The sequence below is a fragment of the Pelmatolapia mariae genome, linkage group LG16_19, assembly GCF_036321145.2.
Source record: "Pelmatolapia mariae isolate MD_Pm_ZW linkage group LG16_19, Pm_UMD_F_2, whole genome shotgun sequence".
Classification (NCBI taxonomy): domain Eukaryota; kingdom Metazoa; phylum Chordata; class Actinopteri; order Cichliformes; family Cichlidae; genus Pelmatolapia; species Pelmatolapia mariae.
The window spans coordinates 41,069,150-41,091,082 of NC_086241.1; the positions used below are offsets into that span (position 1 = coordinate 41,069,150).

The window sequence follows — 21,933 nt, forward strand, 5'->3', positions numbered from 1 at the left end:
GAACTGAGACAAAATCTAAACACAGCAGCTTAAAATTCAAACACTTAAAAAAATCAAAAATGAAATTGCAGCAGTTCACTCTGCACTCTGTAAAAGGCAGTCCTTTAAAATGGTTTGGAATGCATGAGAGACACCATAAAGCTTTTAGTTATTCCCTCAGTCTTTGTGTAGGCTCAGTGACACTTACAGCTCACTGTCTTTGAAATTCACATATAAATTGTGATTTTACAATACTCATTCATGATAACCTGATATTACAAGGAATATAAATGAACTCCTTGCTCACATTCTTTGATTACTTGCTGACAAAAAAATATAATTCCAGCTGGTTGATATTTAACTTGAGATTTTAGATTATAAAAATGTGTCTAGTTGCTAGACGCTGATTTGTTGTGTTCTCTGCATGCGAATTTGTTTAAAGTACCTTCTATATGGAAAGAAATTTGTCTCAAAATGGTCAAATGTGTATCAAATGATCCACAAGTGAAAACTAAGATTTTTATGTCATTTTGTGTACACTGCTTTGTCTTGAGATAAAACACTGTTCCCCCAGAACCATTGTGCTACCATGGTACTACATACAAGAGAATAGATTAATACTATAAACCATAGATATGATAAATTAATAGCATAGAATGATAAATTAATAGCATAGATAGATAGATAGATAGATAGATAGATAGATAGATAGATAGATAGATAGATAGATAGATAGATAGATAGATAGATAGATAGATAGATAGATAATGGTTTCTAATAGTTAGGCAGTCCAGTCTCTAAATTTTCAGTGGGTGTACTGTTTATTTTTATGTGTGTTTCCAGTTCCTCAGTATTAAGCTGTCCGATAGGGGGGAGAAACTGTTACAACCAGGACAATCCTACTTTCGTACTCTTTTGAATATAAAAAGAGGTATTGAAGTATTTGGGTCTTCTTTGCCAGACTGCGTAAGAGCATATGGTGTTATCGCCACATCCGCTACTGACACGGTGAGCTCAGTTTGAATGAAAAAAAAAAACAACATGTTTCTAGCATCCAAAATAACAGCGCTTGTTCCTGTAATCACCATTAAAATGTTTACTGGGGAAAAAACTAGTGTGAGTCCTTCATCAAAGCACCTGATCAGCAAACTTTGTAGCTGCTCCATCCAATGAATTTGTTTTACAGAAAGAAGCCTAGCAGTAAGTTTTGCAGTTGTATTAAAAGATGTATTTGAACCTTAGTCTGATATTAGACTGGTTGAATTATACAGCTTGCTAAAAGCTGATGGGAGCCATCCTATTTTACATGGGAGCAATACCTGCAGCAAACAGGGGGAATCTAAAGAGGGGCAAGGAGTGTACTATAATTTATTTAAAGGCTTTCATAACATTTTTCAGATTGAAAGTGAAATAATATCAAATATTGTGTTTATTAAATTGCATAATAATATTTAAAAATATAAATGTAAATGGGCGGCACGGTGGCATAGTGGTGTACATGGGCGATTAAACTCTGGGCCTCCGACCTGAGGGTTATTAGGTTGGAGACTGAATTATTATTAATATTAATTAATGCCTACACCATCATAATGTCTGTTTTCAGCAGCCCAAAAACTTTAAGAAAATGTTTCCTTTAAAAAAAATGTAATATTAATATGGCACATAAATACAATCAAATGGTTTATTTGTTTTTAGTTTAGTTTAGTTGTTAGTTGTTTGGAGTTAAACTTTAAAACACTGCAATTTCTAAAAAGGAAACCAATGAGCAATTGATTCTGAAAGACCCATTTTGTTTTCTCTTTGAATATTTATTATTGCCCATTAAGACAAAAGTGCTTCTTATCCAATTACTCAATTAATATATGGGATAATCAATAAATTATTTGATTACTTAAATAATTAATAGCTAAAGCCCTAGTTCACTTACTACCCATGTCATTGTTAGTTAAGTGCCGTCAGGCTGCACCTTCTGTTTCTACCTGCTCATGTTTCTACAGCAGAATCACTGTGGCGATCACTTTGAAGTGTCTTTGTGCTGGTTGTCATCTTTGCTTTTTTTTGTCAGTTTTGTGTTCATACCAAAGCACTAAGAGAAAGATCATGTATGTTTCCTCATTAGGATTTTTGTTAGTGTGTAGGACTGTAGCCTTGGTTTCTATTGTTAAATGGTAGTTATGAGACAATGCCTTTCAGCTGTTTTACAGTAAAATGAAAGTAATGTAATGAGTAATATAATGAACTACTTTCTCCTGTGAGTAACTAAGTAACATATTGCATTATTTTTAAGAAAAGTAATATGTGGGGACAGATGTCTAAAGAGGTATGATTTGAGCTGGGAGACATGGAAAACCTTGTGTATATGCATATTGCAGGGTAACTTCAGGTGAGCAGAGACAGGATTAATCATGGCCTCGATTTCGAAGGGACCAATAATGTTCGGGGCTAGTATCTTGATTTGGTGGCAGCTCCGCAGACGGGACTGTGTGCTCACCTTCTATTACTGGAAAGAGTGGTGGGTAGTAGCCCAGGGAGACCTCGAAGGGGGACAGGATGGGGGGCAAGGTAGTCGGGCAATTGTCTATTGTGAGGATTACCGTGTTTCAACCTGAGGAAGGCAGACCAGTCACAAAGTTAAGGAAAGATGTGAGACCAGGGACACCCTGGAGTGGGAAGGGGTTTGAGCAGGCCTACAGTAGGGGAACTAGCAGACTTATTCTTCACACAGGTTAAATAGACTGAAACATACTCTCTAGCATCCCTAATTAGTGTGGGTCACCAAAAGAGATTGGAGGAGAGGTTGCAGGAAGGTGAGGATCCTCCTCCAATCATACGTGAGGGGGAAGAGACAGAGCCAGATGATTCCTGGACACCTCTGCCAGATCAGGAGAGGCAGTGACAGAGTTAGAGTGCTAATGGAATGGACAGAGTGACAGATTTTAGATAGTTCATGTGGCAGTCATTACTTCAACAGGAGATGCAATCCTTTCTCCAATCGATACAGGGGTTGTGTAGTTGTAGCTAAGGATGGCCCAAAACTATGGCGTTATTTTTGTTCCTCTATTCTGAGCGCACGTAAATAATTTTTGCAAGTAAAAATATTGCATTTTAAGGAGAAAATTTTGTGTGAACAAAATTCATTGCTGCGTGCAAGAAATGTATTTCAGTGTTTGCTACTATCCATATACACGCACAATTACAGCCCTCTCCCTCAGTTATTGGCATTTGCTCTTGCTCAGATCTCTGCTCTGTGTGCTGACAGACATCTGTGGACCTGCTCCCAGAGTGTCGCTCCAGCTCTCAACATCTCTGCTCCCTGCACGCTCAACTCTTTCTGTACCCCGTTATAAATGTGCCACAAAACCAACCACTCACAGACTTGAATGCAAAAATTCTGATTGGTTGTTGTGGTCTCCAATCGGCTCGCTAGCGACTGCATTCCAGAAACACTGTCCAAAGTTCTTGCAAAAATTATTTACGTGCGCTCAGAATAGAGGCAAAAAATAACGCCATACAAACGCTCTGTGTGATTACTAGAAAGGGATAGGGTTTGGGTTTGGTTCTAAGAGTGACATCGGGCAAGTGCTGACCATTTCAAACTGTGACCTGGATGGCACGAGGCTGAGTTTGGAAATATTTCATTTTTGTGCCAGGGAGTTATCAATGAAACACTGCTCTACACCCAAATCAATAAGCGCTTGGACAGAGTGGGTCTCCCCAGGAATCATGAGGTGCAGAGGACCGAGAGAGCCAGAGATTTTGCCCACCAGTACTTGTTCCTTTACTGGTGGGCGTAACCTTTTGGCCAAATAGGACAGGCGTAGATGTAATGACTCCTTTTGTTTAAAATGTGTAATAATTACTTTTTTGAATAATGACCCCAACACTGATCACAACAAAAAAGGCAAATGCCTCCAACATGCCCAAACATTTGACCACACAACATGCAATTAATTTGAACAAATGCAAGGTCTTTGATATGTTGTTTAGCAATGGTGGTGATGCTCAAAGCTGAGCCATGGAGAATCCGTAAGGAAATGAATCAATAAGTGATATTGACAATGCAATCAGTTGTTATCAATCATTATCAATGTCCATCCCTACTGATGTGTGTGTTTTTAGGCTATATAGTCTACTACAGTATTTGGTCATGATGGAATTTTGTTTGGCAGGTCCTGCAATCCCTGTTGGAGTGGATGTTCAGGTGGAGAGCTTGGACAGCATCTCTGAAGTTGATATGGTAAGCTGGCATTTTTCTATACTTTTACAGATCATACATCTTACAGTATAAGGTCAGTGGAGATGGACCTTGACCTATTTCTCTAAATTTGAAGGAAATATAGAAAAAAGTTTCATGAGTTTAGTAATAATTAAACAAAGAGAAGTATTTTTGTTAATTTGTAATGGCAATAATTAAGTGCAACTTCCCATTTAAAATCTGTTCTAAATTCATGCTTACATTAATTTTATTCAGCTCTGAACTCCTACACTGAGTAGTTTGCTTAATGCATCCTGTTTTGGCACAGCTGGAAATCTGAGGCTGATGCTGAAGCTTTGCATATGTTTTACTCTTACTGCACATATTCTGCCATGTACTTTTTAGTCATTGCACTGAGCCAGAACTGAGTAATGCAGAGACATGTAATGAAGCCATGAAGTCCTTAACACGTACATGTTGCGTTTTTTTATGTAACAAGCAGGGTTGCAGTGAATCCTCTCAACACAAATTATTGTCTTCAATGCATGGCTCTGTAGGGCACCAATGTGTCAATGCGATGGAGACCTGTAATACAAGTGTATGTAGGAGCAACGTATGAATAAAAAGTTAACATTAAGCGTATGCAGCCCTCAGTATTAAACAAAACCACTGATAACACAATGGGAGCAGTGATGACACTGGCACGGTTAGCTCGTATTGTGCCAAAAAGCGATCATCTGCCAAAAAGTGATTTCTGGCATTTGTCAAAAAGTGATTGCCTGTATTTAAATTGCTGTCATATATCCTTTATATATCCTGTTAAAAGGTCTCATTGACATTAAAAATGTTTTGTTTTTGTTTTTTTACAAGAGAACTAGCCAACAGGGCAGCAGAAATTGCAACAAATATAACCATAGTTTGACAAAGATATTTTAATTGGCCAAAAAGGACTGGATTGGTTATAATGTAAATTAACATGTCATTAAAATACTTGCTAAAACAGGTAATTTCGATATATTATATATAACACCTTTGTAAATCCTGGTCACTGAAGTCTATTTACTAATATATGTAAAGACATTACACATAAAAAACGTAGAAACAGTGGAAATCACTTTTTCGCAGATGATCAGTTTTTGGCATAACATAGGAGTCTGGCTACACACCACAAAGGGCAAAGAGGCGGCCCTGTTACCAAGGTGGTGAGCTGAGGTTGGGTGAAAGAAAACATGTGAAACAACTTGTGAAAAGAGAGAAACAACCTTGTTATCCCTTATGTAAAAGATCTATCCATGAAAATCAGGAGAATGTTCTCCAAGCACGACATCCCAGTACACTTCAGACCTAGCCACACCATCAGACAAAAACTGGTTCATCCCAAGGAGAAAACTTGAACATAAGCTAAAACCAAACATAAGCTAAAAAACATAGTGTTTGCTGTGCAGTGCAACGAGGTCTGATCTGTAGAGAGATATATAAATCAGAAAAACCAAACAGCCATAAATGCATGAACAACCACCTCGACAGGACAAGACTCGGCTGTCTACCTGCATCAAAAGGTCATAGGTCACTCTTTTGAGGATGCCAATGTTTACATTTTTGACAGAGAAGAGAGATAGACGTTAGTTAGTTAGAAAGACGAGTGAAAGAGGCCATCTATGTCCACTGTTAACGACCATCTTTGAACAGAAGAGGTGGCTTACGACACCAACTGTCTGCCACCTACAGTGCAGGTTTGAGATCTTCCCAGGTGCCTCAGCCCAGCTCACATTTTGCATCAGGTGAGCTCAATGGATCACATAATACGGTGCGTGATTAAAACCTGTTTCAATATCTATAATGACTATAATGCATAATATAGAGCGACAGAGACAGAGAGCGATCAAGGTAGGCCACTTACACCAAAAATGCCAGAATGCCAGGGCTGATTTTTTTCTCCCTGTCCAGCCCTGTCTACTGTCTATTAAATATAGCACGTAGTGAGGCTCCAAATGCTTTCAGTGTAAAGTAACTCCAGACCGCCGACAGGTCTCGCAAACCACAGCCACTCTATCACTTGACGCATACTGCTCCGATGTGATACGGTCATGAGCTGGGTTACGCCATGTCGCAAGTTTTGTGAGGTCCTTTTGGGATACTTAATGGATCGGATTTCGTTTTTTATTTCTCTCCGATATCCAATCAAGTAATTTAGGTCAGTATCGGACCGATACCGATACGTAATATCGGATTGGTCCATCCCTAGCAATAACCATTTAATATCTAATTAATTATGTAAAATTTGAGTAATATTACACTGCATTTTATGTAATTGGATAATAAGGACCCAAAACCTGGGGGTAATACTGTGGAAATACAGTTGTACAGTTGTCAGAAGATAATTATGTTTTGATCAGTTACATGAAATGTATTCTTTATATTTATCAGTGAAGCATATTTCAACATGACTTTTCACCTAGTAACTTGTGTGCTGAACTTCTGCAGATACTAACCGCATCCTGTTGTTTTTAACACTTAGATGTAGAGAAGACCAAGCTCAGCTCTTTTACGAGAACATACAGATGTAGAAAAGGGAAAGTCCCGCTACTGGAGTGACATTGTTATATTTGTACCACACACACACACACACACACACACACACACACACACACACACACAGACACAGACTTGTATAAATAAAGAACGCAGGCAGCGATGAGACGCAGGTCGTGCGTCCATGGCTGCCCTCGCGAGTAAAAATGGAACTGCAGTGTTTGTGTGTTTTCTGACTCAGACGTCTCAGCTGAAGAACGGCAGGGTGATTTAAAGAAATCCCCTGTCAACAGTTTTAATAAGGTACGGCTAAACAAACTGTACATATAACATGCATTCCCCCGCCAGAGAAACACTTGAAATATTCTATAAATAAAAGGATCAGTCAAAATATGGAACTTTCAGCTGATTTGAAACTGAATCTCTGAACATTACCTGGTCCCTACAGTTTTATTTTTTATTCTCCCAACAGCAGACTCAGTGTTGTTTATTTATTTATATTTATATATATATATATATATATAATGGTTTGAAAGAAAAGATTAAATATGAAAACAGAAATGAAACATAGTCTACATACAAATTTAATATGAGGTCAGCAAGTACAGTGTAGGTGTATTGTGTTAGGGTCAGAAATTATTGCTTTTAAAACATTAACATTGCTGTAAAATTGATTTCTGCCAACATAAAAAACAATAGAAAATCAAGATGGATATGGGTTGCAGAGGGGTGTATCATTGAACAACCATTAGAATATAGACTTTTCCGAGATCTACTTTAAAACCAGTGTTGGTTACTCCCTTACACTTTATACTTTTGCTTTGGTATGATACCTCCATGAACCTTGTGGGTTCATGTATAAGAGGAAATTAAAGAAATTGAGTCAATCACTTTGTTACTGTTTGTTCGTGTTGTTGTTTCTCTATTAGCATGCCTGAGATATACATCTTACCATAAAACTTGGAAATATATTTTTTCTTTTTTTCCTTTGGTGCCAATGATATTTTTAACACAAAAGCAACAGAGGGATTGGAATGCCTGTAGCTTTCTCAATTTGATTATTTAATGAGAAAATCGGCATGGCTTGATGAGTGCAATTGGTACATTAGAATTTGGTAAATGTTTGTGTTTCTTTCACTCGGTCATTACATAATCTCCACATTTACAGTCTTTTAATTACACTCTTTAACTCCACCAGGACTTCACCATGACCTTGTATCTGAGACACTACTGGAAGGATGAGCGTCTGTCCTTCACCAGCAGCACCAACAAGAGTATGACGTTTGATGGCCGTCTGGTGAAGAAAATTTGGGTCCCTGATGTCTTCTTTGTCCACTCTAAGAGATCCTTTATCCACGATACGACTACTGACAACATCATGCTCCGGGTCTTTCCTGATGGACATGTGCTTTACAGCCTGAGGTCTGTAGTACCTCTGCATCTGATTTATTGACAGATCAATATTTGAATCAGCCTCCAATTTTATTTTTTAATTGAATTATTCAAATTATTCCTCTCCAAGTTTCTTGAAAAGCGATCTGGAAGCTTTTGCAATTTTGCTTTCAAACATCAATAGAGCTCATTGGCGGAGGAATTATGCCTCAGCTTAATTAAAATCTTAGGTGGGCATTTAAACGGGGAACATGTCCTGGATGGCCGGCCAGGTTTCACCATAATTTCACAAAAATTGCATAAAAATTATATAATTTGCTTTTTAGTCAGTTTTTAATCATGGTCACTTTGCTTTCAACTCATAATGTACCTCCTAAAAGCTACTTCATCAGACAGAAGTTATAAAGTAAACCAGGATTTCTAAGCATGAGATTTTCAGACCATATCTGATTCCACACTACTCACTTTTAAGGTTTCGAGGATTCAGCAGATTTCCTTTAAATCCATCCATCCATCTTCTTCTGCTTATCTGGGGCTGGGTTGCAGAGGCACCAGCCTAAGGAGTAGAGTCTAGACCTCCTTCTCCCCAGCCACCCCCTCCAGCTTTTCTGGGGAAACAGTAAGGCGTTCCCATGCCAGCTGAGCGATATAATCTTTCCAGTGTGTCCTGGATCTGCCCCGGGACCTCCTCCAGGTGGGACATGCTGAAACACCTCACCCAGGAGGCACCCGGGAGGCATCCTGGTCAGATGCCCGAACCACCTCAACTGGCTCCTTTTAATGTAGAGGCGCAGCAGCTCTATTCTGAGCCCCTCCTAGATGGCCAAACCTCTTAACCTATCTCTAAGGGAGAGCCACCCTTCAGAGAAACTGCTCTGAAACTGCAATGCTTGTATTCACATTCCCATTCTTTCAGTCACTACCCAAAGCTTGTGAGGGTAGGGACGTAGACCAACCACTAAATTAAAAGCTTCACTTTTACACTGAGCTCTCTCTTCACCACGACGAACCACTCGAGTGCCAGTTGGAGGCCATCACCTGATGAAGCCAACAGAACCACATCATCTGCAAAAAGCAGAGATGAGATTCTGAGACCACCCAAGTGGAAGCTTTCCGTCACTTGGCTATGCCTAGAAATTCTGTCCATAAAAATTATGTCCAACACCCACTGGAAATGAGTGGGTGCGGGGCCAGCTATGTGGATCAAGGTCTTGGGCTAGAAACCCCATACTCCTGAAGCATCCCCAAAGAACACACAGAGGAACATGGTCAAATGCCTTCTCCAAGTTTACAAAACACATATGGACTGTTTGGGCAAACTCTCATGCCCCCTCGATTATCCTCGAGAGGGCAAAGAGCTCGTCCAGTGTTCCACGCCCGTGGCAAAACCTGGATTGTTCCTCCTGTATCTGAGTTTCGACTAACGGACAGACTCTCCTTCCCAGGACCCTGGCATAGACTTTACGGGGGAGGTTGAGGAGTGTGATCCCCCTATAGTGGAGCACACCATCCGGTCCCCTTTCTTGAAGATGGGAACCATCAGACTGCCAATCCAGAGGTACCGACCCTAATCTCCACGCAACATTGTAGAGGCGTGCCAACCAAGACAGCCCTACAACATCCACAGCCTTCAGCCTCAGGACAAACCTCGTCCACTCTTGGGGCCCTGCCACCAAGGAGTTGTTTAACTGCCTCATTGACCTCATCCCCAGAGATAGGCAAGGCCTCCCACTTCTACCCCAGATTCAAATTTCCTCTAGGGAAGACATGTCAGAAGGATTAAGGAGGTCCTTGAAGTATTCCTTCCACCACCTAACAATGTCCTTAGTCAAAGTCAGCAGCATTCCACCCGCAATATATACAGTGCAGGTACATCACCGCTTTCCTCTTCTGAGTCGCCTGATGGTTTGCCAGAATCACTTCAAGGCAGTGCAAAGGTGTTTTTCCATGGTCTCTCCATACTTCTCCCACACTCGAGTTTTGCTTCAGCCACTGTCCGAGCCGCGTCCCGCTTAGGCTGTTGGTACGTATCGGCTGCCTCCCAAGTCCCACAGGCTAACCAAGCCTTCTACGGTTCCCTTCACCTGTGGTTCCCACTATCTGGTTGGGAGTTACCACCACGACAGGCCCCAATCACCTTGCGACCGCAACTCAGTGCAGTTGAGATTGACCGGACATGGTAAATGGACTGATTCTTACATACAACATACAACATGCCACAGTCACACCCATTCTCACAAGCACTTTCTCTAAACTTAGTGCTGTCTAACCACATTCACACTCTGATGGATGCATCTGAGAGCAACTTGGGGTTAGTATCTTGCCCAAGGATACTTGGCATGCAGACTGGAGGAGCCAGGAATTGAACCACCAACCTTCCAATCAGTAGGTGACCTCTCTACCTCCTGAGCTACAGCCACCCCAAAAACATGGGAGATGAAGATCTCATCGACCGGGGCCTCTGCCAAGGCATGGTGATCAGTTGACAGCTCAGCAACTCTCTTCACCCGACTGTCCAGAACATATGGCTGCAGATCTGATGATACGATTACAAAATTGATCATTGACCTGCGGCCTAAAGTGTCCTGGTGCCATGTGCACTTATGGACACCCTTATGTTCTAACATGGTGTTCATTATGGACAAACACAGAAACACAGAAATCCAATAACAGAACACCACTTGGGTTCAGATCTGGCAGGCCGTTCATGCCCCTCCAGGTCTTACTGTCGTTGCCCACATGAGTGTTGAAGTCTCCCAGTAGGACAACAGAGTCCCCAGGTAGAGCACCCTTAAGCACAGGCCGGGTACTCTTAACCGTCTTTCAGCACATAAATGCAGACAACAGTCAGGACCCATTCCTCAACCAACCCGACAATAAACCCTCTCGTCCACTGGGAAAACCCCCCAACATACAGGCAGCAAGCCTGTATGTTGGGTGTAGGATACCCACCCCAGCCCGATGCCTCTCACCAAGGGTAACTCCAGATTGAGACAGTCCAGCCCCTCTCCAGGAGTTTGGTTCCAGAGAGGTGATATGCCATGTCCCAATTGCTAATTTCAGTAGCTGGGGGATCAGTCAGCCAGGGTCTCTGCCCCTGGCCAGTGCCCAGCACACATTGCACCCAAATCCTATGGCTCCTCCTGTGGGTGGTGGGCCTATAGGAGGGTGGTCCCATGTCCCCTTTTCAGACTGCCGAGTAAGGCCCCATGGACTAAGGCCCACTTGCCCTTGCCACCCTCCCTGGGCCTGGCTCCTGGGACACACAAACCCCTTGACCATGATAAGGTAGCGATTCACAAAGTGGCTTTAAATCCTGTGTATTAAATAGTCTCAGTTGCATCATATAATGGCATGGTAAAACACTTCATGCACTTCATTACCACAATCAGGAAATCCAAATTGGAGCTGGACATAAAGTCATTTAGAATGAAAGTTTTATTAGATATGGATCTTGGGCTGATTAGCACCAGCTTGACTGGAAGGGCCATGTGATGTGATACGGGTTTTTACAACAGAGAGCTAAGGGGTCCGGGCCACTGTGCCACATGCCACCGTGTTTCACTGTTTGCCTGGCAGGGGCACCGCCGGGAGGAATTTCAAAGTCAGCAGCTGAGCCCATAGGGCAATGTTCCCTCTAATTTTTCATGTGTCTGAGCGAACACACAAACTCCCTGAGCGTCCCTTGGACCACTGTGAGCAACAGCAGACGTGTGCACTGTGGTCACACCAGCATCGAATCCATCCAAGTTACATGGTTTATTAAAATAATCAAATTACAGCATTTAGATTTATGTTAGACTACTTTTAATTAACTGCTTTAGCCCAATTACAATGAAAATATAAATATATATATGTATTTTTATTTTATTTTTTTAAAGCTCTGACTTGTATTATGAGTCTGAGTCTGTGGTCTGGGAGAGAGTCCTGTAACTCTCTGTCTGCAAAATACAGTATATAATGACCAATGTTGGGCAATTTAATTATATAGTTACTTCTTCAAAAAAGTAACTGAGTTATGCAAACAACAAAGTTTTTTGCAGCTGTTTACCTAAAAATGCAGCCAAGGCAGTTTTTTAAATAAACATTTCAAACTATTTACAGAACAATCAGCTGTTCTGCATCACATTTGATGCCACACAAATTATTTGTGCCACTCCAAAAAATAATTTCTGTCCACTATGAGATAAAGGAGAACAACAGCCTGATACCTGCAGGCCTGACAACAGGAGATGTATCACTCCTGTAACACCTGTAACATTCAGCAGTCGCCTCATTGTTCTGACACACACAACAAAACTATTGACTACACTACACACTAACTACACAAGATTTGCGCTAACGTCGCAAATCTCTCACATCTCAAAACACCGCTGTCACCCCTAAAACTTCCCCCTTCCTTAACAACTAAATGCCATGTTGCCATGTCATTTATTGATTGGTCGACATGGTACATTTTTTCGACCAATAGGAAAGGGTGGGGTTTTTTGGTTTTGTTTTTGCTCACAGGTGGAGAGTGCTTTCGAGCGTTTTCCTTATAAAACGCTGTTTTTACCGTTTCTTCCCACAGTAAATATAAACAACGATAGTATTCAGGAAGAAAACCAAACATTGCAGATATTTTTATCATAACTCTGGTTTTACGTGGCCTATCAACACAATTTAAAAACTGGTATAAAGTCCACACTTTTCCCTTTTTCAATTGTTCCGTCTGTCCTGCTCACCTCTCCAATGGTTGTACACGTTGTCATTAACGTGGCTTCACTCCACATCAGCCACGCCGCTTTGCTAGCTAAAACACCGGTGTCGGCACATAAGGACGCTGTCATAGCCTGTCAATGACGTTGATTAGCTGCGTATATACGAATGTCAATCGCATTATTGGCTGGACTATGGGATAAGGTGGCATTGTTCTAATCCAATACGGGAGCAGCCAGCCACTTACTGACTAACACGGCAAAACAGAATTGTTAAAGTATTAATTTTAATTTCAATTCAGGTTAGGTTTTTTTTTTTTTTGTGCGCAACGCAGATTTTCTGTGCGCAGAGACCGTGCCAGCAGTGCGCAATTGCGCAAGCGCGCAGCTTAGAGGGAACATTGCCATTGGGATAGGTTGGAGGAAAGTGTATCTGGGCACAAGGGAGTGGCAGTGGATTAGTTGGATTAGCTGACAAGGCCAATCAGATCCATGTTAATCCACCCTGCTTTCAACAATCGAAAGGGATTTTTGCTTTATAAGTAAATATATTTCCTTATATTACTGATTCATATTATATACTAAAACAAGTCACAGTGCAACTAATAAAGTCTGCTGTAATTGCATCACAAAGTCTCTTGATGCATGCTCAATCATCCAGGTAAATTAATCCCCAAAAGTTGATTCTGTTCATCTGGGTGTAGCGTTTTCAGTGGGAGAAACGTTTCGTCACTCATCCAAGTGACTTCTTCAGCCTCTGGAGTTGTTTGTCATCAGCATCACATCATTAATGGTCCACATGCAGTAGACTTTTTGGGTGCAAAAGAAAGAAAAAAATCTAGTAATCGCAGGAAAAATTCAACAGGATGCACTACAACAACAACAAAAAAACTTAGTGGAGAAACATGAAAATGTAAACTTCAAATAAAGCAAACTGAGGTTGGCAAACAACCTCCCCAAAGGAGACAATATAAAACAATATATACACTCAGAGAGATTAAAAACAAGACTGAAAATGAGAAACAATTGGCAGTTGTTTTATAATCATAGTAACAAATCATATTCTATGTGTTCTATACTCTGTCATTAAATGATACACCCTGTGTTAACTGAGATGTACCATAGCACTGTGACTTGTGATTCCTAAATTTTAAATTTCCTGCTGGTCTGTAACATCAATTGTAACTGAATAATACACATACACTGACTGGCCAATTCGTTTGGCAAATCATTAATGCAAATATCATTCAGTCACATGGCACCAACACGATGCATTTACTAATATTCTAATATATGTTCATGACCAGGGGCGGATCTAGAAGGGTGGCATGGGGTGGCAAGTGCCACCCTAAAATGACCCCTTGCCACCCCAAGTGCCACCCCAGTTTTGCATATGACAGTGTTGTTTATTAAAATAAGATAGCATTAACAGTTTGAGCGTAGTTACAGTCAACAGTGAATATAAATGGTAAAACTGAATATATTGCATAGTGTTTCCCCCCTGCACCATTAACAAATGGTTCAGCCCATAGCACGACCGGCTTTTTTCTTGTTTTCAGTAGCAAGCCATGGTTATGATTGTGCCAGAGCACATTTTGAACAACACCATGGGAATTTCGGATTTTACACAGGTGGTTGGATGTTACACTCTGGAAATGGAAGGAAGGTGAGTGTTATTAACCCTCTGTGGTCCACGGACACGCTGCACCTCCAAATCACATGACTATTTTAAGCTGACATAGCAAAAAGCTGCAGCCACGCTGAGTCTCTATTTCAGCCCACATTGAAAGTTCGGACTTCAAAGTTTTAAAATTTTAATTACAGGCCAGTAAATCCAGAGTTATGATAATATATATAAGCCACGTTTTTTTCTAAATACTGTCGTCACGTTTTTGCGTGTGTGTGTTTTAAGCGTTTTCTAAGGACAGCGTGAAAACAGTAAAGAAAGGAAAACAGCCACCTCTTTCCTATCGGTGGAAAAATGTACCATGTCGACCAATTAAAAAAAGGTCAGCAGGTAGCAGCATGTGGGATTTGGTTCTTTAGGAAGAGGGAAAAGTTCTGGGAGTGACGGTAACGGCAGCGAGACAGAGCGAGCGAGTGACAGAGAGAGAGAGAGAGCGTTTTTAGATGTGGGAGATTTGTTACGTTTAGTGTGGAGTGTATACTTAGTGTGCTGTTCTGTTGTGTAGTCGTTTTGTTTTGTGTCATTGAGGGCACTAATGAATGTCACTAAGGCACATTGCAGTGTAAACACTGTCACTAAGTAGAAAACCAGCGGAGTGATACACCTCCTGTTGTCAGGCCTGCAGGTTTCTCCCTGCGCTGTTCTCCTCTGTCTTTTGGTGGACAAACTTTTTTGTTTTTTTTTACTGGCACACATCATTTGTGGGGCATCTTATTGCGAAACCTGATTGTTCTCTCATTTTAGTTTTAGTAATATTTTTTAAATGGTTGCATAAAATGAAAAAAAAACGCAGATGTGTTGGCTGCATTTTTTAGATAAATAGTTGTATATGTTTACAAAATGTACAATTTATATTTGCACTTCAAGTTATAAAAAATTCTGTCTGTGGGTGTTTTTACAGTAAAAAAAATACTACTAGGATTTTAAGTTCTTTGTGTGATTTTAGATCAGTAATAGTACTAGTAATAGTAGTACTAATGCAGTATGTCAGTGAAAAAAACAACTAAATTCAGTTGAGCTGAAAAGATACCAAACAAGGCAAGGGGAAAAAAATAAAATGAAACAACCTGAGGTTGAAATACAAACGTTAACTCAAAAGGAGTCAAAAAGACATTTTGTGTAATTTAAGCATGTAACAATGTGATTGTTTTCTAAAAAAAAAAAAACAGTGTGAAACTTAAGTTAGACTTGTGTTTGTGAATGAACCGCCCCATGTTGTGTAGCTTTCTGGATTTTATACTTATTGGGCTACATATTTATTTATTATACAGGCTATACAGTACCTAACATCAAAACTCACATGTTTTATGTAACTAAAGTGTGTAATTATGATTTGATTATTTATTTGATGTTGCCACCCAATTTGATTTCTTTGCCACCCTCATGCCACCCTAAGAAAATTTCTCTAGATCCGCCCCTGTTCATGACACAGTGAAGTTTCCCACATGGTGTGGGAGTTGGTGACTTCTGGCTTATTGATGCCAGAGATAAGAGAAGAATGGCTAAACTGCTTTAAGAAGATAAGATAAGATAAGATAAGATAAGAAGATAAGAAGAACTTTATTGTCATTGTAGTTATACAACGAAATTTGTTTGGTAGCTCACAGAGGCCAGCAGCAATAAAACAAGAAGCAGCATAGTAATAAATAACCGTAGTAAAAGTATAAGATATAAAGTAAAAGGAATGCACTTAGCACAGTAAATAACAAAGAAAATATAATAGTATTTACAATATAACAAAGAGTATAAGATAATATAACAGTATTTACAATGTGGTAGTTGAGTGCAAACATGAATGTCCCATAAAGTGTCTAAGATAATAAGTATAACAGTATTTACAGTGTGGTAATTTAGTACAAACATTAAACATTAACGCCCAGTAAATGACTTTGTACATTAGCAGCAGACATGATATGGGGTAAAGGAGAGAGAGAGAGTTAGCTATTGTGTGTTGGGGGAGGGGTGACACAGGCTCCAGCTCTGGGGAAAAAGCTGTTCTTTAGTCTGTTTGTGTGGGTTCTGATTGCCCTATATCTCTTCCCCGATGGGAGGGGTACAAAAAGTCTGTGACCTGGATGGGTTGGGTCCTTGATGATGCAGCTAGCTCGCTTCTGTAAACAACTAGCATACACGGTGTCAAAATTTGGGAGTTTGGTTCCAATGATCCCCTTGGCAGTTTTAAACTAATAGGAAGGCAACAGTAACTCTTGTTGCCACTTTTTAAAACCAAGGTATGCAGCAGAGCATCTCTGAACACTCCGCATTGTACCTTGAAGCAGATTAGCTATATCGGCAGAATATCGCACTGGTGTCTTCAAGTGCCAGACTTGTAAACTAAGAACAGGAAACTGAGGCTACAATTCTCACTGGCTCACTAAAATTAGAAAACAGAAGATTGCAAAAACATTTCTCGGTCTGATGAGTCTTGATTTCTCTTGTTACATTTGCACTGTAGAATTTGGCATAAACAACATGAATCTACCCAGCATTATATCAGCAATAGAAGCTGCCTGCAGTGGTGTAATGTGTGGGGGATATTTTCACGATGCTCTCTGGGGCACTTAGTATCAATTGAGCAGCATTTAAATGTCACAGCCTGCCTGAGTATTGCTGCTGATCATATTCATCCCATTTCAATTGTATTATGCCCATCTTCTAATAGCTGCTTCCAGATAATCTCAAACTGGTTTCTTGAACATGACGATGAGTTCACTGTACTGAAATGGCCTCCATAGTCACCTCATCTCAATTCAATAGAGCATGTGATGGAGTGGAATATCATGGATATATAGCTGACAAATGTAATCATGTCAATATGTGGACCAAAAGTCTGCAATGTTTCCAGCACCTTGCAGAATTTATGCAACATAGAATTAAGATATTTCTGAAGAGGTCCAACCCAGCTAATGATGTGGTACATGAAGGGGCACAAATTATATCTGTATTATAATTCATTCCACAGAAATATGAAATATGCTGTGATGACAACCAAACTCTAATCCTGGTTCTGACCGTGTCACTGTGAGGGCCTTTTCCACTTGTCTTCTGATAAATTGACATTCTTCATTTTGTCACATGTGAATTTACAGTGTGCACTACTCTCACTGTGTCCCTCTATTGGTGCATTGTTTGCTCACAGAGTAACAGTAACAGCAGCCTGTAACATGGACTTCAGTCGCTTTCCTCTGGATTCTCAAACCTGTTCACTGGAACTGGAGAGTTGTAAGTAAATGTTTAATCTGATGATAAGATGCTGCACATATCAAGTATTTCATTATTATTAGTAAATACCAATATATTATCTTCTTTTTAAATTGTATTGTCTACCATATACTCTGTTATTTCTTTGTTTTGTTTTTTGTAACAGTTCCTCTATATTTGAACTTTTCTCCATACATTTTAGGAGAATTGCAGTTAAACCACAGATTGTATAAAACTGACAGACCATCATCATGATGCATCAGCAGAGGTGGCAGAAGTGCAGACAGTGTTACAAAGTACTCCAGTAAAAGTTGAAGTACTGATTCAAATTCTTTACTCAAGTAAAAGTCAAAAGTAAAAAGCAAAGAAACAGGCTCTGAAATGTGCTCAGAGTAACAAAGTAAAAGTAGATCTTTTTGAAAACATTTGCCCCAGCTGTTTTTTATGTAAAGCCAACTGAACCTTGTGCTATATTAATGTAATACAATCAGTAGCGGTTTTAGATACGGGCGACACGGGCGGTTGCCCGGGGCGGCATCGTGGTGGGGGGCGGCATCATCGCAAAATAAAACAAAATAAAAACAAACCAACTACACGAAAACACCAGACATTATGATACAGACTTATAATTTGCACCGATGTTTTTCTATATTTCCCTCGGGATGAATAAAGCATATTCAATCAATCAATCAATCAATACACGAAAAGTGAGCGCGAGAGCCCTCGGTGCGCCTGCTCGCTGCTGAAGTCAAAGTAAACTTTATTGTTATCTCCGCTACATACTGTCCAGTATATAGAGAGAGACGAGACGACGAGGCTCCAGTTACAGCAGTGCAAGTAAACGAACAGTAAATATTTAAAAGTAAAAAAATGAATATAAAGGGATCAATAAAAAATTAAAATGTATATTTTATATTTTGTTGATTTAAAGTCTCACACACAACCTGTTTTTAAAGTTTAAAAAAAGAGAAAGAAGAGGACGAGTAGCGACTTCCACGGTCGCTAGAGGCCGGGGACTGAGCCTGCGTATTTACCTGACGCGCTGTCAACTTTACGCAATAATGCGAGAGGTGGAATTGCTTGCTTGTTTATTAAAGTGCTTGAAAAGTTTACAGAGCAATGTGATCGGCTCGCGATTCAAACTCTTAAAACATCACAGGCTCTAATGCAACAAGGGGAAACTCATTGTGCTGCGGTCAACAAAAACTACGGCTACCAGCCCTCCTCTCTTTCAAAATCGAAAGACAGACTGACAACGCCCTCTTAATGTCACCGCTAGCACCCACGTCACTCCCGTTACACATCACCATAGCAACCAAACGAATGAAAACCCAGTGATCATTAAAATTCAATACATTTAATGATGGCTCCTACAAGGAGAAACGAGCAAAAGATACAGGTAAGCAGATGTGTCATTGGATAATGGCAGGTCATCCTGAACAATCAGAACCAGAATACTTTATTAATCCCTAAGGAAATAATGTGGGTTACAGTTCCTCCAAGAAGAAATGGTAAAAATAGTAACAGTAACAGACTACACTCCAAACAATATATACAATAATATAATATTAATATAATAGTAATTAGTGAGTGTCAATTGTTGATTTGTCCTGTTCTCATTGTATGACGAATTATGATGTCTGTTTAGTAGCCGTTTGCATACTATGCATTCTCTCTCTTCATATGTGTGTGTGTGTGTGTGTGTGTGGGGGGGGGGGGGGGGGGGGGGGGGGGGGGGAGTGTTCGCCCAGGGTGCAAAATAGGCTAGGACCGCCACTGAATACAATTATATTAGTACAAGTAAATCTATACTTGTACTGTGGTTCAGGGGGTTGGGAAGCTCATCTTGTAAGTGGAAGGTTGTCGGTTTGATCTCCAGCTCTGTCTGTCTTAGTCGTCGTGTCCCTGGACAAGACACTTCACCTACTACCTACTGGTGATGGCCAGAGGGGCAGCCTTGCTTCTGTCAGTCTGCTCCAGGGCAGCTGTGGCTACAGCTATAGCTTGCCTCCACCAGTGTGTGTGAGAGTGAATGAATAATGGAATTGTAAAGAGCTTTGAGGGTCTCGAAAAGCGCTATATAATTGCAATCCATTATTATTATACTTTATTTCAGTCTTAAATTTAATCCTAATGAATATACTCAGCAAGCAAGCAGAGTAAAAAAAAGGGTGAATTTTTAAAAGTAGCTCTATTTTCTGTTGCCTCAGTCTGAGGAAAAGAATCAAAACATTTCTTGGTGTACAGGCTGTGATCAGCTGCCATGCTAATACCAACTTTATGTAGCAAAACTACATAAAGTTGGTCAACCACATTCACTGAATTCATCTAAGCATCATATACTTAAATTCAAATTAATGTCTGCTACCCATTATGCAACCCATAGCCACTGTGCACCAGTCTAACACAATGTTTTTCACTTTAAATCCATTCCAATATGGCAAATTAAACTTCAGAGTGTTTTTGCAACCTTTTAAATAACACAAAATTGTTAAACACCTCAATTTGTTTAGCAAGACTTTTCAGTATATCAAAAAACATAACTTCACATCATGTGCAGATCCAATATCTGATTTATAAATGAGAACTTCCTTTATTTTTTCAGCTTATCAAATTCCTACTGTGCAGCCCTTACCTTTAAATATCACCTCTCTTCTTCCTCTCCTGTCCTGTCAGTCTCATTTTTCTATGTATGGATTAGCTCGTACTCGCTCGTACTCTTTTCTCTCCCTGGACCATTAAGAAGCTAGCAGACTCAGTGTGCAACAAACTGCACACAAACAGTTTGTATGTATGCATATTTGTTGACCTCATAGAAATGCTACATTTGAAGTTGCTGTTTAAAAAAAAATGTTACTGACTTTATGCTAACAATTGAGCTGTGAGGTCAGGTCCTTGATCATTAGCATGCAAGTTGTCATGAACATTGATCAAAAACCACTGATCAAAGCCCATTGATCATTGGCCATGAGCACCATTCGCATTGTTCCTTCAGTGGGCTGGTTTCAGTCATTATACAAATGTGCTGTTTATAAGATTGGGGAAACCTGCAGTCAGCTGAGACTGAAGAAGTGACTTGGAGGAGTGATGAAACGTTTCTCCCACTGAAAACGCTACGTCCAGATGAACAGAATCAACTTTTTGGGATTTACTTGGATGATTGAGCATGCATCAAGACATCCTATACACCTGCACACAACCACAAGTGGATAAACAGCTGATCCAGTGCTCCACAACCAGAATGTGGAACATTGCTTCTCCTGGATATGAAGTTAGACTAATGGAAAGATTCTCCATAATGACCTATGCCAGTGGTTCTCAAACTTTTCACAATGAGCACCACCTCATAAAATATATGGCTTTTGAAGTACCACCCTTATGACCGACATTAAAGTACAGTAGTATAGGCCTATTTAACACCACATACTGTTTACCCAAGGCAATTTTATTTCTTATATGAATGTTATTCATTTTAACTGTCATAAACAGGATGTGAAAAGTGATAATAATAACAACTGTACTGCATTAAAACATTTACAGCAGGTGGGATATGCAATCTTTAAGTGATGACATATGAACCCTGCTTCCATGTCCAAGCTATTCTACATTTATTAAGACTGTTGTGTTTTTAACATGTTTTAATGTTTTGAATTTTGTTCTAATTATTTAGAACAAGCCCCTAAAAAAAGTTGGTGATCACTGTCATCCTCTCTTGGCTTTAATCATCACTATTCATTTTAAAGCTCTATTCATTGTGAAACCTTACGATGTAGCTACAGCCCAGCCCATGCAGCAGTATATTAATGACTAACCTCGTATTGTGGATGGATTATCTCAGTTGTTCTCCTGACTGAAGTTTGGTCCATTTAAATCATCCCGACATGCGATTACATTTGTCCCTAACCATCAGGAACCCACACGTTAACTTTTATCGAGTGGAAAAAAGTTAGCGTTCATCCTCCAGCTTCACTGTGTTTATGTTATGCTAACATTAGCTGTGTAGCTAGCCACCACGCACATCATTATATACCAGCTAGCCCAACTTCAGTAACCCTACAAACGTCACTGCTGTTTAGTTTTCTGTCTTCATTTATGTTGGAAGTGATAGCAGAGCTGTACGTTTGAATTTTTGCTGTGGTGGTTAAGCTGCCGGATTTTTGGCTTCACGACCCTCCTTCATAGTTCGTGTACGTCGAAACTCAGTTTGCTCAGTTTGCTCTTCGTGGTGTTTCAGCCAACGACACAAAATG

General features: G+C 40.1%; 1 protein-coding gene across 2 annotated transcripts in view; it reads left to right on the plus strand.

Moving 5' to 3' along the window:
• The window catches only part of gabrr2a (gamma-aminobutyric acid type A receptor subunit rho2a), a 64,929-nt gene that overhangs the window by 22,014 nt on the left and 20,982 nt on the right, over positions 1–21,933 (plus strand). For both annotated transcript variants that reach the window (XM_063499220.1, XM_063499219.1), the window contains 3 exons: positions 4,149–4,216; positions 7,905–8,128; positions 17,622–17,704. In XM_063499220.1, coding sequence (XP_063355290.1) covers positions 4,149–4,216; positions 7,905–8,128; positions 17,622–17,704 — 375 coding nt within the window. The remainder of the gene's footprint in view (positions 1–4,148; positions 4,217–7,904; positions 8,129–17,621; positions 17,705–21,933) is intronic.